This window comes from Thermobia domestica, chromosome 11 (assembly GCF_964235325.1).
Source record: "Thermobia domestica chromosome 11, izTheDome1.hap1.1, whole genome shotgun sequence".
Taxonomy (NCBI): domain Eukaryota; kingdom Metazoa; phylum Arthropoda; class Insecta; order Zygentoma; family Lepismatidae; genus Thermobia; species Thermobia domestica.
Genome location: NC_137464.1, coordinates 215,559,309 through 215,578,473, shown reverse-complemented (window position 1 = coordinate 215,578,473; position 19,165 = coordinate 215,559,309). Strand labels below are relative to the sequence as shown.

Sequence of the window (19,165 nt, the reverse complement as noted above, 5' to 3'; positions counted from 1 at the left end):
TAAATACTGTAAAAAAAAAAGCATATTAATTTATGTAAATTTATTCCACTTTTTACGCTTATTTCAGTAAAGATCTAATCTACTAAAACATGGAATAACCTTTGTAATTCTGTTGTTTTAAAAAATGAAGGTTTTTGGATATATTGCCACACTATTTGTAATAATAATATTTTTATTTATCCCTTTTTTATAGCCTATAGAGTACCGAACCTGCGTAATGTGAATCCTTTAAGTTCTTACTTCCCAACAATGAGGTTCTGGGATCGAAAATCGCACCTTGACATCCCGACTGAAATCTGAAAACATTTCCACAAATGCAAATACTCCTTAGCTTTTTTAAATGTGTGTTTGCTTCAATATATAAATAAAACAATTTGAAGTAATAAGACATTTTAGAAGAGTTATATTAAATAACTATCATAATTTTGCATAATATTTAGTGCCATGTTGTCTAATTTACAGTTATGTCTTCAAGTATATGATATTGATTTGTTTCAGGATGTAATTAAATTTCTTATTTTAAATTAAGTTATTGACATTCCTTCTCTAAATCAAAGATCTAAATAAAACTCATATTTGCAGGATAGCATAATTGTTCCTTAATGTCACGGGAAAAACAAAATGAACATTCTGATATGTACAGACATCAATAAAACTAGGTATATCGGGTGTTATAAAAATGGCGCCCGCAGACTACGTAGCACTATTCTACAAGTCAAAATAAAATGAAAAATATATAGAATTTTATAGTTTTCGGGTTCTCATCTGGAGACGTGAATTGCACTATGTGACAACGTCGCAGTATCAAATAGTTACATTGATTCTTTCCAGATGGAAGTTAAGTCGATATACATTGACATTAGCACCACTTGTTGGCATAACAATCGATGTAATAGTTAATGGATTTGTAGAGCAATGCTAATGGTTCCATTATTTACCTGCGACATTGCCTCATAGTGAAATTTTGATTACATATAGCGGCTGAAAAAGGTCCTGGAGGGTATGCCATTATATAAGCTTTTCTCTTTATTTTGACCTGAAGAATAGCTCTCTTTGCTCGTGAGCGCCATTTTTTGGAGCACCCGATATATACATAGTATAGCTTTTTGTCTATAATTCTGGAAAGAGACGACTAAATTTAGTACAAACTTCTCCTTACAACCCTAAAAGTTTGACTTTTGAGTTTTAAAGTTACTGTTAAAGAACGTACTTCATGCCATTTATATTGATGTGACTGTACAACTTTGTCTTGTTCCAGGAATAAAAATTTGTTAACTTACCAACATAGGCGGGTCTAGAAGGTAAAAACTGGGGGGCAACTAGAACCCAGACTATGATAGGTATATCATGAGTTTACTATAAACCCCTTTCAAAAATATATAAATCATAGCTTAAATTATTTTTGTTACTCAAACAAACTGGGAGATATATCCGCCACTGCTTACCAATTATTTAGTATAGGTAACACAATTAATAGACATTACTCTGTTATTCTTCTATTGTATATGAAAGTTCTACCTATAACCATGTGCGAGTTATATACAACGTATAAAGTTTTGTTACTTTCCTAAGAAATAAATACAATTGCTAGGGACGTTAAAATCAACTCAACTCTTGTTACTTAGTTTTATAGTTAAAAAAAAATGTTTTTACTACCTTTATCGGCTTTTCTTACAGTTGAAGAGCTTCGTCGACTATATCACTAAAAATTGTCTTGTGTAGAATTTGTTTTTATATAATTAATTCTATTCAACAGCTCCAATATTCAATGCGACCAAAATGACACGGACATTGTCGAATTGCCTGGTTTCTAGTGAAAATACCGGAAATCATAATTACTTTTTACTACCATAGAAACTATTCTTAAAATTTCAACAATATTTTGTTTCTTTAATTATTAGAATTTTCATTTTTGCCGAAATTTCTAAGCAAATTAACGTTTGTAGAATGCCCTTTATTAAAATCGGTTATAATACTTATTGTTCAAAAACTGTACACATAAAGTAATAATGTGTGATTTAGGAGATGGAAGGAGAAAAAAACACTTATTAGATCCCGGTGTAAGCATACGAGAGCTTATAGTTTTAACCTAGGTGTGTCTGTGTGTTACTTTATTTCTCGGTAACTACCGGCTGGATATGAACCAAATTTGGTAGGCAAATAGTCCACGGTTAAATTAATAAATTTGGTGGCCTGGCACGGCTAGGAACAGGCTGGACTCACCTTGTATGAGGTACTTTCTTTCTCGTCACTACTGACTGGATATAAACCGATTTTGGTAGTCAAATAGCCCATGGCTACATGAATAAAAATGCTGTATTTGATGGCCGGACTCGGAGAGGGATAGGCTCGGTTCGGTTCGGCTCGCCTTGTATGCAGTACTTTATTTCCCGGTATCTGAAAGAAAATGGTGTGCAAATAGACACAACACATGGTCTAAGGAATAAAAATTGCTGTATTTTGTGACCGGGCTCTGCCAGGGACAAACTCGGCTCCTCTTGTATGTAGTACTTAATTTCTTGATAACTACTGGGCAGACTTGAACAGAAATCGATATGTAAGTAGCCCATCATCTAGGAACTGAAGATAGCTATATTTGTTCCTCAGGCTTGGCCAGGAACAAGCTCGTCTTGACAACAGAGACTGTATTTCACAGGTTTGGAAGCCCGGAGCTTCTGAATTCGGTTCACCTCGGCTTGTATTAATATGTTAGTATAGAAATGGATTGAAGTGGTTGAAATCCACTGTAATTTTCGGATCCAATATTGATCACGAGAGCAATAATAGTCACAGATACCAAGAAACATTTTTTAAAAATATAAATTTATATTCTAATAATAGATTCAATCTCAGCCTTTTCCCACCTGTTATAACTTCTGTTTCCAGTTTCAATATTGGTTACCATAGAGACAGTACAGTAAGGGATAGCAACAAACGGTTTTTCACATAGATTCAGTATTCGAAATACATATGCTACCTCTATTCTTAACTGTCTACTGAATTGGAAGAGGTAGAACTTTATGAAAACTGCAAATTTTAATACTGACCCCAAAATAGAGTTACCAGATTTTGCAGAGAGGAAAGAAAAGGAAAATTTTACGATTTTCAGGGAGAAAACGAAATATGTAATACTAAGACAGTTCGAAAAAAGAAAACACCGTTCGGTTATCAATGACATACACTCGCAGATACTGAACTTTTATTATTCACGTAAGAAAAGTACAACATTACCTATATTATTTTTCAACATATTCACCATTCAAATTGAGACAATGGTCATAATGTTTTACCAGGTTTGAAATTCCTTCTGCACAAAAATCTCCAGCCTGGTAATGTAGCCGCTCGCTAACAGCATTGTGAAGCGCATTGTCATTGACGAAGTGATGCAACGCAAGCCACTGTTTCATGTGCCTAAAGAGGTGCAGCCGAGTTCATTGTTGACTACAGTTGGACGCTCACTTCTTGCCGTATCATGCAAGTCATTTTGTTCATTTTCAAACATGCAATACCATTCACGTACAACACCATCACTCTTTACGTTTGGTCCATAAACACACAATTCGCTATGAATCGCAGCTGCAGAAAAAGTTTTTTCGCACCCAAAAATCATATTACCGCATGCACGTCACATTTGACAGTTTTTTTTTTCTATTGGAGCATTCGTTTTCAATTGTTATAATGGATGAGTGAAGTGCAACACAACCTTCTTCTTCCACTGCTCACTATCTGCTGAACTACTTCACACAGCGGCCGCCACAGGAATTACGTCACTTTTCCCGGCTATTTCTTGCACATGCGCAAACGAAGGTTCTTTTTTCGAATTGCCCCAGTATTCAGAATTTATATATAACAAATAGTACAGTATATTATTTAACGTAACGTAGATTAATATTAATTTGAAACGGGTGCAGTTTCATTAAAAATACTTGCAACCCATAAAATACACAAATAATTCTACTTGTGTATCACAGTTCATATGATTCGGATCCCACGTTAAGCTGTAAATCCTCACCGCATATGGCCTCTATTACTCAAAGGGATGTTAAACCCAACCAACCATATTACACAAATCTTTGTTGCCATTTAATTGTATTTTGATGAAAACTTTGCATCTCTTAATCCTACATTCTTTTTTAATAGTTAAAGAAATTATTTGCAGCACTTACTGAAATTCACAACTTTTGCAGTTCTACTTTCACTAGTTCACAGTAGCATCTGTTTCTAATATCAGTATATTCTGCTTTTATTAGTTCATATTAGCTTTTGTTTCTGACATCAGTATATTCTGCTTTTATTAGTTCACAGCTTCTGTTTCTGATGTCAGTATATTCTGCTTTTACCGTAGTTTACAGTAGCTTCTGTTTCTAACATCAGTATATTGTGTTTTTACTTGTTTACAGTAGCCCCTGTTTCTGATGTCAGTATATTCTGCCTTTAGTAGTTCACAGTAGCTTCTGTTTCTGACGTCAGTATATTCTGTTTTACTAGTTCACAATAGCTTCTGTTTCTGACATCAGTATAAACTGCTTTTATTAGTTCACTGTAGCTCTTGTTCCTGACATCAGTATAAACTGCTTTTGCTAGTTTACAGTACTTTCTGTTCGTAACATTAGTATATCACGACCCATCAAAATTGATATAAAATGAGAGACGAAGGCTAAAATGCTAAAAGCGCTGGCTAAATAGGAGATAATAAGGCAAGCTGTTGCATTTTTTCTGTGGATACTTATATCGTTGGGTTGAATTGTTAACTGTGCGTGAAAAAATAGTTCTTTTATTTAAAAACAACTAATATTAAAACATTTTAAAGGTGTCAAAGATTATCATTTCTTCTATTTATTAAAAAATAGACGAAATCGTTTTTTTTGGGGGGGGGTAATAAAAACATATAACATTAAAAGGTGAAACTCGCGGAGAAACCAGAAGACATGGTAACCAAACTCCAAAGGACAAAAGCGATAGTAGATAGCGAGAAACTGTTTTGGTTAAAGATTTAGCTATAAAATTTCTTTTAATATGAAATTAGTGTTCTGAGAATAGAATTAGTTATAATCTAGTCTTTAGTTTCTCTACTGCAACAGTAACTTGTATAAACCTGAAACTTCAGATTTTAATTTTGGATTTTTATCGAGTGAAAACAGAAAGAATTAACGGGAAATTGTATCTCGACATAGAGTTAGCATCCCAAGTGTAGTTTCCATCTCCTTCTCAATGACGACGCTAGAAACGGAGCAAGGGGGCGGGAGATCTCCATGGTCCGCTTTTCCCCTCCAAGTGCCCTTCAGACATGTTGCATTATAATATAAAACTTATTTTTAGTAAAGTACGGGACAAGAATAAACGACCAAAAACACCATTAGTTTTAATGGCATTTTTGGTCGTTTATTCTTGTCCCGCAATATATACAAAAATATAGCTGCTTCCCAAACATGCCTTTGTCCCTCCGCTTACCCCCCAAGAAGCAAAGCTGGAGTCGTCACTGCTCCTACTTATCCCCCTGTTGAAAATAGAACTGATAAATTTATCTCTATAGTTTGGAAGTTACCGTAGTATCCTCTATTGAAACTGGAACTCATAAACCTATCACCTAGGGGTTGAATATTCTTGTCAGGATATTGGTTCCCTATAGATTAGGAGTCTATTGTAAAACGAAACTGATAAATCTATTACTTCTGGTAAGAATATTCAACCCCTATAATTTAGAAGTCTACCGTAATTTCATCTACTAAAACTGGAACTGATAAATCTATAACTTCTTAATATAAAGGTAACGAAGAAAGTTCTGTAGCTTTTTGTGGAGTTCTGTGTTCAATTGGCCCTCACACCGTGAGTTGAATGCGAATGGAGGTAAGGCGAAGATCAGTTGTTGGTATGGGTATATCCGACATACTACCTGGTTGTGGCAGTTCAGTTACACTGTGAACTTGTGTAAGGACACAGTGAACATGGGACCTCCACAGAGCGTCATAAGGGCGTGTATGATGTACGAGTTCAAACTGGGGTCAAACGCCGCTACAGCGGGGCGGAAGAAATGTCAGGCCTTTGGTGAGGGTATTGTGACTACGCGGACAGTGCAGCGGTAGTTTAACAAGTTTAAGGACGGTGACGAAACACTTGAAGACGCAACACATGTTGGAAGACCAACACATGTACAAAATGAAAATCTTCAGGTAGCAATCGAAGCGAACTGTGGCCAGACATATGAGGAACTGGGACTACAATTTAGTGTGAGTGAAGAAACCATTCGGAAGCACCTCATCAACTTGGGAAGCACTACAAATTGGGTCGATGAGTCCCACATGAATTAACTCCGGGCCAGAAGGCGACGCGATCGAATACCTGGGTTTCTTTGCTGTTTCGTCTGAGGAAGGAGCCATTTCTGGACATAGTGTTGACACGTGATGAGAAGTGGGTTCTGTATGAAGCTCCATGGCGTGGTCATCATTGGTTAACATTTCATGAATCTATTCCAAAACAGTCGAAACCAGCACTGCACCAAAAGAAGGTCCTCCCGTGTGTTTGGCGGATTGCTCCCTGCATTGTGCATCGGGGTCTACTACCAGCTGATCAGAGCATCAATGCAACTGTGTACTGTCAGCAGTTGATTAAAATATTTGACCCCTATAGTTTGAAAATCTACCATAATTTTACAATGTAAAATGAAGCTCATATGTGTTAAATTACATTCCAACATGTTATGAATTCCATATTCAGCCAAACACAAAAAAGAAATTTCGAAAAGAATCATTTTAATCTGAATCACTGAAAGTAATTTTGTTGTATTTAAATATGAATCCTTACTCTTAGTGACCTGAAGGTAAATCAGGGCTTATATAGAGCTACTCATATAGTAGGCTTAGAAGAATACTGCATAGCTGCAGAAAGTTATTTTGAACTAACGCAAATAACATAGCATGTACATTTGCTATAACTTACTTTTTATGTACTCAGGGTTGACATTTGGCAATTTTTTTTTTTTTTTTTTTTTTTTTGTATGAGCTTCCTACATGCAATCACTTTAGAGTATACTCAACATTCAAGATGCATGACAGATAATCCCTGTATCTTCATTGTATTCCAGAAGACTTTCAATTAAAGTATCTTAAACTGTGAATGTTTTCGTATGGTCGATTGGTTAGCTTGCGCCCCTTTGACATGCGTGGTTCCAGATCAGCGGTATATGTAGATAGTAAGTTTGTATAAGGAGAGTGGACGATAACATTTTTTAAAATAAATGGCGACGTTTTACATACTAAAAGCAAATAGAAAATCTTCTTTCAGAATATGAAAAAAAAAAAACACCATACATAATGCATATCACACACACATACATACAAAGGCTCTATTATTATTATTATTATTATTATTATTATTATTATTATTATTATTATTATTATTATTAATAATAATAATAATAATAATAATAATAATAATAATAATAATAATAATAATAATAATAATAACAGTATGATACTTTATTAATAACTGGGTCTTGACAGTATGTAATGTTAGAACCACAGGTTGTACTGAATACGAATAAATAATTCGTAAGGAAACAAATATTGTTTATGAAAGTTAATTTATTTGACTTCATACTTATATGGCTATAAATAGTATAAACAAACTACAAAAAAAAAAAAAAAAAAAGATTAAACTCAGACACTGTTACCCTGTTTACTGTTAATAATAAATTGGCAACTGCATACATTCATTCATTCATTTAGGAGAGTAATTGGATGACTAGTTTTAGTTATTTTAATTATTTTAACGTGTTCATTTGGTTTATTTATTTATTTATTTTTAATTCTATTTCAAACCTTTCGTAATTTGAAGTAAGTATTAAACAAATTTAATAAACATAGAAGCCACGGTGAACCAATCTCAAAAGTTCCAGGGAGCAAAGACGTGGAACACAGCCTCTGTTATCGCGCTGAGTCTGTCCCTGGCCAATCGCGGTTACGAAATATAGTAATCTTAGGTGACAGGCTACTTGCTCACCAAATTTTACTCAGATCCAGCCAGTGGTTAGCGAGAAATAAAGTACCACATACAAGGCAAGCTGAGCCGAGCTGAGCCGAGCCAGGCCTGCCCGAGGCCACAACCGCTCACCAAATATAGCGATCTTTATTCCTTAGACAATAGCGTACTCGTTCGCTGAACTTTGTTCAGATATAGGCAGTAGTTACTGAGAAATAAAGTATCACATATAAACACAGACACAGACACACACACACACAACTCGAATGAAACTATAAGCTCCCGTATGCTTACACTGGGAGCTAATAACGGAACTTTATTTATTGGGGCAGTAAAACGTTTGGGAGGTATCTCCCTATTTACTCTCCCGTGCCCACAGCCGTGCTCCGGGTGTAACTTGCAATAGATGAACTTTTTTTTTTTTTTTTTTTTTTTGTAAAACAAAATAGTTTTGATTAAACACGGATCAACTACTCCGCTTCACAACTCTCATCACCAATCATTACAACTTCATTCAACCCTCCTGTCTTCTTCTCTTTTATCTTGAAAAAGCATTTGGGAAGGTTTTAGCACCTAGTACTCATATACAAGCTCATCAAATTTAACTTTTCGATAACCTATGTTCGCATTATTTATTCGAACTATTGTTCTTATGTGTGAGGTCCCTCAAGGTTCTGCTCTTTCCCCTCTATTATACATCCTGTTTGTTGCAGATTTTCCGCAGCTGCCTTCTGATTTTCACCTCTTCCAGTATGCTGACGACACTGCTTTCCTTGCTCTAGGCAAAACCATCCAAGCCATAAATATTTCATTACAAGCAGCTATAAATAGTTTCACCCACTGGTGTTCTATATGGAAGCTCACAATAAATGCCTCCAAAATTCAAGCCATCTTTTTTGTTCCACCTCGGAAACGTACCAAAGTTCATCGCAATCCATCCCTCCTATCGCTCACTGTCCATGATACACTCATCACTCCAACACGCACTGTCACATACTTAGGCATTATCTTCGATCAACATCTTACCTGAAACCCACACCTCCAAAGTGTCAAAACTAAAGCCTGCAACCGTCTGAACTTGCACTCAAACTCCCCGTCAAACGCCTAACCAGCACTCCCTAGGGTCTTAAAGCCAACGTTGTATTGAACACCTACAAAATCTTCCTCAGGCCAGTTCTTACGTATGGCTTTCCAGCTTGGATTTCCGCTTCTTGCTTCTACAATGACAAACTAGCCATTTTTGAACGACATGCATCTCGTATTGCCTTTCGAATCTCTCTGCCAAGTCCGACTTGTGATCTCTATTTCTTGATCTCATTTCCTACTCTCCGCTATCACCTTGAAGCACTCCTTTTAAAGTTTATTACTCAGCGTTACACACACCATCAACCTCTTTTCCTTGAAACAATGCTTCATCTTGCACTTCGCTCCGCTCCTGCACGATACCATTATACCCCACTTCACCTTCTGCTTACATTATACTGCTACATTGCACTACCATTCCACCTCGATCGACAGCTCCTCGGCGAATATCGCCTGCATGTTCATCTTCCTCATATTTTCCCGTCATTTTTCGCACAGTGATTCCATACTTTACTAACAGGGCTCACTGCGTCCTCATCAGCCTAGAGTAGGCCCTAGGTAGAAGATAATCACATTTGTCCTTCTAACAGTCCTCGTGTGTTGTGGCGTCAAGCGCACCTCACTTCATCTCTCATCTCCATCAGTGCTTATGATTTCTAATTTGTACCTTAGTTTATAATCTAATTTCGTCAGTTCTTTTCATTTATTGTTTCTTCTTATGAGTTCATTCGTATACTGCATTATTTTTTGTTATTATATATTCTTATTTTTTGTTATTATAATTTGGATAGTTTTGTTGTTTATCGATTTGTATTCCTTCATTTACTATATTATTATTTTCGTTATTTCGATAGTTATATAAAATGTATAGTTCCTTCTACCTTGCTGTATGTTATGATCGCAAAGACTATAAAGGTCTCAAAGTAAAAAAAAATAATTGAATAAAGTTATTAATAAAAATAGTCCATATCACATCCATCCTTTCCCCACTCCTACTAGAACTACAGCTCCCCTTCCTTAAAAGAGAGTGTAGCCCTCTGAAAGGATGCTAGCCGAGGCTAGTCTTAAAAAATGAACATCGAAGACGTCTCCTGATGATAACTCATCCTTTGAAGACTTCATCCAAACTATTAAAGAACTTCAACTTCTGAAGGATTTAAACCTGACCAACATGGTACACACGCTACGCACCTCTGAAAGCCGCCCACAGATCTGCTCAGCAAATTCACCATCCTTACAGATTTCTTCTGTGAACTATTACTGTAGAGTCAAGAATGCTTTTCAGCACTTCAGCGCTTCATTGATTGTTGTATTAAGCATTTTTCTTGTTTTATTTGTATTGTTCTGTAATTTTGTATTGCAAAATCAATCAATAAATAAATCGTGCTACCCGTCTCCCAATGAAGACTACAAATAAATAAATACTCATGGCCCAAGAGAAGGCGTTACCTTCTACGGCCCACCCGTCTTCAGATGGTAATGAAATTTGACTTTTAAAAAATCAGCATCACAATCTGAAAATGTTAGAGAAGACCTTTGCTCATAAACTAAGAGATGAATTCATTGTCATAGGTACCACTTGAAGAGCAATCTTATCAATAAAGTAAAAAAAAAAAAAAAAAAAAAACATACTGACATACATTTTTATTAAGAGGTAAATCTTTTCCCTTGCAGATGGTGGTGCTGCTGGATACTGCTAGTGACAAGAACGATGTTTTGAGGCAAAAACGAAGCACGGAAAGACAATACATCTATGACTTCGTGTTTGGAGAAGACTGCACGCAAGTAAGTTGATTTTTTGTGAAGCTATTTTCCCAATATACAGTAAATAGTCTCTTATGTTGCACTAGATATATATATATATTTTAAAACATACTGTTTTCATAATTGCTTTTCTTACCATTCACGTTAAATGTGCTAAATACCCGCGCCATCTTGATTTCAAAGTCCATTCATTTATATGGGAAATTCTTCTTTTTTTCCCTTACAAACCAACATGGATATTAGTAATTTGTCTTTACTGAATTTAAGTCTATTTTAGTGCCCTTTCTTCCTCGAATTTATCTGGATCTGGAAAATTTGAAATGACGTTGCTGATATTGTGATAGGGCAAGTATGCCCAATTTCGCAATAAATTGCATATTTGTATACATATTACCAAATATAATAATTGGTAAATAACAGTAGAATTGATTGTTCTGGAGGTACATATTAACATGACTAGGTACATATATTGCTTTCTTGCTGCGTTTAGAAATTTGGTAATGTTCGGTCGAAGTACATAATACAACTTGTCTCAATTTCGCAGTTATATGTCCTAATTTTGCAATTGGTGTGCCTAATTTCGCAGTACTGCCTATTTGTTACTAATTTCGCTATTCAATAGGCCTATTTGACTTAAGTGTTACAAACTGATATGATCTGAATTACGTATGTGAACGCACCGATCTTTTTTTCATCATAGTTACATTTTATTGATCAGTATTATGTAAACACAATGCTCATCATTTCATTTTTAAAAAGATACTACTGAAGCCCACTCAAAAACATTACACACGATGAAATAAAGCCTAGATGCAATATTAAACAGTATAACATAAAGAGAATTGAGTGCTATAGCAAGGCTAGAAACAAATCAGGCTTATGAGCTAAACATTATCTTACTCACATGACAGAGCAAGTGTTAGAAAATCAAATGGTGAAAACAAAAGAAATCAAATTAGCTTAACTAAATAAAAGCTACTATCGAAACCAATTCAAAGTTATTAAACTTGGTGAAATAGCTACAATATTAGACAATAGAACACGAAGAGCATTGAGTGCTCCAGTAAGGATATAAACAAACCAGGCTTAAGTAAACATGACAGATCAAATGAAAGAGAATCAAATGTTCAAAGCATAGGAAAGCTAATCATCATCCTCCCTGCAACCAAAACACATGAAATCAGGCGTATAGGCTTGATAAAGTTCATGGACATTAACAAAGCCTTTGACAACGCTGTCTCCTATAAAACTTGTTACAAAGAAGTCTCCTTGCCATTGTTTTTCCGTGTACTAGAATTACAAACAGCCTTACGAAACTTATGCCTGTACTGAGTTTTATACGATGGCTAGGGATATTTTGCATATATCATTACATTCCTTGTAATTTCCTCTACACATTTACATACACATGACATACTGTGCTCTAACATCTACATTACAAATATCTGGTGAATAAGCAGCTGTGCTTCACGTTCCAATGAGCATGAAAAATTTCACTGCTTTTTCTGTTTCATCTAGTTTCTGAGAAATCCTGCAGGTAGAAGAGCAGGACAACATTTCTTCTCATAAAAGAGTATCTGTCATATATTATTCATGCAGAAAACTACTTTCATAACCTTTCCCAAGTTCGTAATTCTTCACGTTATGTGGTACTGCGAAATTAGAGATACTGCAAAATTAGATATACTTACCCTATATGGTTTTAATATTTAAAACTCAACTTTAATTAAATTACATTACAATTATAATAATGGACAACATAGTCTCTACATTAAGCTAATAGATATCGCTACCTGCGCTATCGCTTGCCTGATTAATGCTAATAGATATCACTATCTATACTATCAGTTGTCTGTATAACAAAGTTCTTGAATAAGTGCATAACTATTGCAAGGTTCTACACGTACTCGCAACACCACGTGCTGGCTGTAAACAGCTTCAGACGATAACCACAAAGAAGACGTCATCAACCATCGTCAAACAACAAAGATCAACGAAGCCAGCTGACATTTTGAAATTAAAGAAGCCACAACACCTCACAAGGCATCAATTTTCACCGATTGACCGTCACCTCCACTCTCTAGGACGGCTGGTCTCAGAGTTTCCTCTCTTAAACGCCTAGGTCTCGCAATATCTTTATCACTGTCTAGGGCGGCTGGTCTCTGATAGTTCTCTCCCTTAGACGCCTAGTTCTCGCAATAACTTTCACTCTCTAGGACGCCTGGTCTCTGAGAGTTCCCTCCCTTAGACGCCTAGGTCTCGCAATATCTTTATCACTGTCTTGGACGCCTGGTCTCTGATAGTTCTCTTCCTTAGACGCCTAGTTCTCGCAATATCTTTATCACTGTCTAGGACGCCTGGTTTCTGATAGTCCTCTCCCTTAGACGCCTAGTTCTCGCAATATCTTTATCACTCTCTAGGACGCCTGGTCTCTGAGAGTTCCCTCCTTTAGACGCCTAGGTCTCGCAATATCTTTATCACTCTCTAGGACGGCTGGTCTCTGATAGTTCTCTCCCTTAGACGCCTAGTTCTCGCAATATCTTTACCACTGTCTAGGACGCCTGGTCTCTGAGAGCTCCTTTGTTTGGAAGCCTGATCTTCGCAAACACCTCACCACTCTCTAGGACGCCTGGTTTTTGAGTTTTATTCTCCTCTCCTGGACGTGGTCTCTGAGAGGTACCTATACACACTCTTTGGCCACAAAAGCCTTGGAGTCTGTCTCCCTAGGGTGATCGGTTTCTGGGTTCCTTCAAACTCACCAATAAACTACCAAATATCTAGAAAAAAAACTTAATATTTGAACTGTAATTCTTTGTTACTGTACATAAGAGGAATTTTTTTACGTACAATAAAAGGTGATTGTGAATGTTTAAAATCCCCCGTACCATTTTTAGCTCTACCCTAAAGGAAGAATTTTATAATATGAAATGAAGTTTGGGGTGGTTGGTGGGGAAATTGAAAAACAATGCAAAATGTAAATAATTATAGCTTTTAAATGAAACATGATTTTAACCTATATTGTATAGCGGGCCAAAGGCTCGGGAGGAACAATTAGTTGTATGTAACGGAAATTTATCCTTACAAATCAAAGGATATTTAGGAAGAATTGAAGAAGAAATTTAAGGCATTGGATATGATATAATTAAAAATCCGGTTTATAAAAAAATCAGAATAAACATTCCCTCCATATAAAACAATAGACCAAGAAAAATAAAGATTACATAAGGACTCTACACCGTTAACTTCGGAAAGACGAAGACATTCATTATTATCAGATATTAAAGGTTTTGTTGACCATCTTGAGGTATTTACCCTTTTATGTTTCGATTTTCTACACATATCAATTAATTATAGCAATAGTCCCTATGGGTTCTTGATCTTAAGAAAATTTTCACGGAGTTAGAAAAAATAATACTTATATATAGGCTGTAGGCTATTTGCAGATTTAACTGATAGCTAAGAATACTATGATTAATAAAGTATTCTAGGAATATTAGAACCACCAGACGATCGAGACAGTCAGATAGGATTTCAAGCCATAAAATGTAAGTTTACATTCTAAAATCTGTAACTCTTTTACAGAACTTTATTCTCTTTTACTGTGATACTTTCTGGGATCCGGTAGTTAGAAAGAAAGTCAATCATTCAGTAAGAAAGAAACTCATAAATTGACTAATGATTTTCTTGCTATAACTTCCAAATTATGGAGAGCGATTTTGTAGCATATCGAATACTTATGCCTGTTGTACTATACAACTGGGAAACTCATTCACCCTGAAGGAAGAAGGCGAATATTCGGATCCAAGTGGGACGGGAATGAGTAATGGCGGAAACTTCAAAACGAGGAACTGCATAATTTATACCGTTTACTAAACATTGTTAGGATAACTAAGCCTAGGAGATTCAGGTAAACAGAGCATGGTTGCTCGAATGAAAGAAAGTAGGAACGCTTTCAAAATGTGAACTAGAAACGCAATCAAGAAACGACCTATAGAAAGATCTAGGCGCAGATAAGAGGATAATATTAAGAAGGATCTCGCAGAAATAGGAATACAAAGTAGGAACTGGAACTACTTGGCTAAGGACAGAAATCAATGGAGAGCTTTCGTGAATGCTTTATTAAACCTCCTGGTTCCATAGGCCATAGAGCTAGTTATTTTTTTAAAACCAAATATTTAAATAATGCTAGATCTACTATAATTAAATTATTAGAAGACAACGTAGCACATAATGAAATTATGGCTACCCTGAAGCGCTCAGAGCTTTGAACAATTAACGTAAGCAGCTGGGCCGGATTAAGGAGGGCATAGGGAGGCTATAGCCTCGAGTCTCCAGGTTGACAGGGGCCTCCACTCTGATCAAAATCTCAACTGACTATCTGAAAAGAATCATTAAGATACAATCATCATAAAATAAAATATGACCAAAAAATATGAAACATATTCCCTTAACTTTCCTACTGTACTTTCACAGAAAGGTATCTATTAGGCGACGTCAGCAGGGGTCAAATATTTTTTTCTAGCCCCGGGTCTCCAGGTGGTTTAGTCCAGTCCTGATATGCAGTCATGTCCAACAAATGATCTGTGACGTTATAGGTTGCTTTTTCCTATTTTCAATAAGCCCAACAAGACCGCATACGGAGCAGGTTAATCTACCTGATGTTATGAAATCAAGCAAACAAGAATATCGATAGCAAAATCTTCCAAAGATTATAATAAGGAATTAGATTTTCGTCCTTTCGGCGTCTATCGTCATGTCTTTCGGCACTAAGCCACCGTCACGTCACGTATGAGGTATTATGTCCCTCGGCGATCACACAACCTGGAGACGGTAGCTTAGTGGTAGCGCGCTTACCTCTGATGGCTGGTTCGATCTCCGGTCAAGTAAGATTGTGGTGACCAATATCGTGCCGTGGGTCTTCTCGGGGTACTCCTGTTTCCTTTCACATTTTCATTCCACCAAATCTTTCATCATCATTCATAATATGTCTCCAATAGCCTAAAGGACATAAACCTGGGACATAAAACTGAAAGATTTCATTTCAAAGATATAACATCTACTTGTTTTGTTACTTTTTAGCTGAATGGATCCAAACCGAAGTATCTTTGCATAAACAATTCTACATTTAAAAATAGTGAAGAGTGAAATAGTTTTATTGTTTATTAATAAAACATATTTTGCTAAAATGAAAGATTGTCCAAGAGCGCTATATGGTTAGTGCCAGCCACTAGCAATAAATATGAATATTGTTGAAAATAACAGTAAAGTAAATAAGTGCTAGTAAAGTCGCAATGGTGTAGTTGGAGAGGCGTCTGCTTAGTAACTGCTAGGCCCGGGTTCGATCACCGGTGCGGTCGGGATTTTTTTTTCTTGTTCTATTGTCATTCCAATGGGGCTCAGGATTTCACTCAGCTTCTGTAAAATGGGTACCTGTGCCACTGTGCTGACTACATCACCTTTTTATGTATCGAAATGTAGAAAACTTGGAGTTTTACATACACTCAGAACTTGAACTTTCTATGGCCTATTCTTAAAGGACGCTATCCATTACCTTTACATTTAATTAAATAAAAGAGAACGTTCCAAGAAAGCCATCTAGCACGGTGTGAGCTTAAAAAGCTGATACACAAACCAGAAGCGTCATTTCTGGGTTTGTATTTTGAGGGAGGAGCAAAATTCTTCATCGATACGTTTTTACATTATCATACACTAGAAGAATGCCCGTTTTTCGCACGGGGAGAATACGTCAACAAAAGTAGTTCACCACCCCTGCTCTCCCTAATAAGGCTCTTAATACAAGCTGCCGCTTCAGAACGGACAACTCTATCATTAAGATACCATGGTCCAGGTTGTCTAACTTAAATATCCTAATAATAAACGGGAAACGCCTCAGTCTGTGTGTCACGGTAACGTTAATAGATGTTGCCACCTACACTATCACTTGCCTGTATAATGCAGTCCCTTAACAACTGCATAAATATAATATGGACTTTGCGATGGTTGATAAACTAATTAAACAAAACAAAATAAAATAAATTTCTTAATGTAAACAATTAACGTTTTTACTGAAGCGCAATTTTAACCTATAGGGTAGCCCTACAACAGTCAGAAGGCTCGAGGGTGGGGAAAATGACTAGTAATTCTAATCCCTTGATCTATTGGACATCGAGACAATTGTATTAACCGTTTGATATTATAGTCCAAACATTAACTTGTTGTAGCTTTCAAACTCTTTCTTTTGACGCAGTTCTTTCAAAATGACGAATTACACGTTTAGTTTACTTCCACAAATGTGGCATTATATTTTCTTTTCTCTCAGTGGTCAATAAACAAAAGGTCATTTCCCATTAATGATGTTTTCCGTCTTAGAATAACAGAAAATAACATCGGGGAGAAGAAAACGAAACAAACTTAAGTGTTTTCTTTAGAGTCGTGTAATAGATATCCAATGCGCTTGAATTCGTCATTGTGTTTATCGTTGCTTAGCAACGACAGCACTGTCAACTATCGAGCCATGGTGTAATGTAGCCGTCAATTATATTATTGTTTATTCTAACTTTTGTTTCGCAACACGAAAAGTATAATCATTATACGAACACTTTTCATTCCATGAAGTTCCATTTATTTTACATTGGAAACTTACATAACCATGAGGAAATCAAGCATTTTACACGTAAGAAAACGTATTTTCATATATGAAATCATGTTGAAAATGATTTCTTTTAAAATATAGAGCAGCCCCACGTAACGTAGTCGCTAACGCCTTTTCCTTTGGTGCGAACTGTTGCCGGTTCGATTCCCAGTAAGGACATGGTGGAAAATACGTGGAAAAAGTGGGAAAACGTTTCCAGACCAGCCATACTGATGAGGTATTCCTGGGTTTTCCTTATTCACACCAGACAAATGCTGGGATGGTACCTATCATAATGGTTCCAGGTTGCTCCCTTCCTTCCCTTGGGGCCACAGTGGCTCAGTTGTAGAGGGCTCATCCTGGTGCGTGCGTGGGGTTCCTGGTTCGATCCCAGCTTGCGCCAAGTGAGCTTTGTAGTGAACAAACATCGTGTGCGTGGGTTTTCTCGGGGGTTCTCACGTTTCCTCCCATTTTCTTCCTTCCACCATTTCATTCATTTCTCATTATCACCGTCTCCCTTGGCCTCTGTGCATAATTGTGGGACGTTAAACTAAAGATTTCATTTCATTTTCCTTCCGTCCCCATTACTTTCTCCTTTCCCATTCCTTTCTTCTTCCCCAATTCCTCGGAGAGTGTAATTGCCGAGCGACGTCATTCCTCATACGTGACGTGACGGGCTAACAAGGCCTTAGATGCTGAAAGCCCAGAATTCTAATTACTAATTCTAACGTAAATTACGGAACACTTAGAAATTCATTATCACAAATTCAATATGATAAGTTTAAACGTATTAGTAATTTTCTGTTAGTCCCCCCTTAAAAATATTAATTTCAATACCGTATACTCGTAACAGTTTTGAACCTCTTTACCTTCATCCTTTCATTCTATATTCCATCATATCTTTCAGATTTAACTTTATTTTTCAAGAGAAATCTAATTTGTTTACTCTTCTCGTTTTCAGTGGCGGCTTGAAAAGAAAGTCACATCGTTGAATATTACAACTTTATGGCTACAATCTAGAAGAAAACTTTCTTGTAGTTTGTATAGTTTTCTTCCTTTAGTTTGTAGCAAAAAATATAATTTTCAACCGACTTCTCAGTTCGACCCTTTTATATAATATACAAGATAGACGGTGGGTAAAATTTGTTTATAACTTTCTAAATATTTAACTAATTTTCATTAAATAGAAAGTATTTTGTTCCTTATAATGGCAGAATTTGTTACATAATATCTCATTTATGTCATGAGTGGCAAACCATGGCACGAAATCTAACGTTGTGTGAGCGGGCTAGCTGGCTTCCCGGTACGAAGTATGATAGTTCGTAGTACAAGTGCAGAGATGGTAGTGAAGTGTGAAAGAACTTCGTGCCTCGGTAGATGCAAAGACCTTAAGGAATTGCCATTCGAAGCTAATGGACTCAGGTTATGTAGCAGATATTAGGAGACGTGGTCACCCCTCAACATCCAGGACGGAGGAAAATGTGGAAGTAGTTCAGGGAATTTTCATTCGAAGCTCTCAGACATCACTAAGACAGACATCTCACGAAAGTAGTTTAACCAAACACACAAGCCACACTATTCTGAAGGAAGAGATGAACTTTCGTCCATGAAAATCTGTCCATCATTGCCAGGAATTATCGCTAGAAGACTGTGGTTGAAGTATTGATAGATGATGCTTGCTTAGTCTGAAGACTGGTCCGATCTTTTCGG

At 36.4% G+C, this 19,165-nt stretch overlaps 1 protein-coding gene across 2 annotated transcripts in view; it reads left to right on the top strand.

The window, feature by feature from the left end:
• Window positions 1–19,165, top strand: part of LOC145663741 (kinesin-like protein KIF19) — a 278,291-nt gene that overhangs the window by 48,446 nt on the left and 210,680 nt on the right. For both annotated transcript variants that reach the window (XM_081729824.1, XM_081729825.1), the window contains exon 3: window positions 10,735–10,845. In XM_081729824.1, coding sequence (XP_081585950.1) covers window positions 10,735–10,845 — 111 coding nt within the window. The remainder of the gene's footprint in view (window positions 1–10,734; window positions 10,846–19,165) is intronic.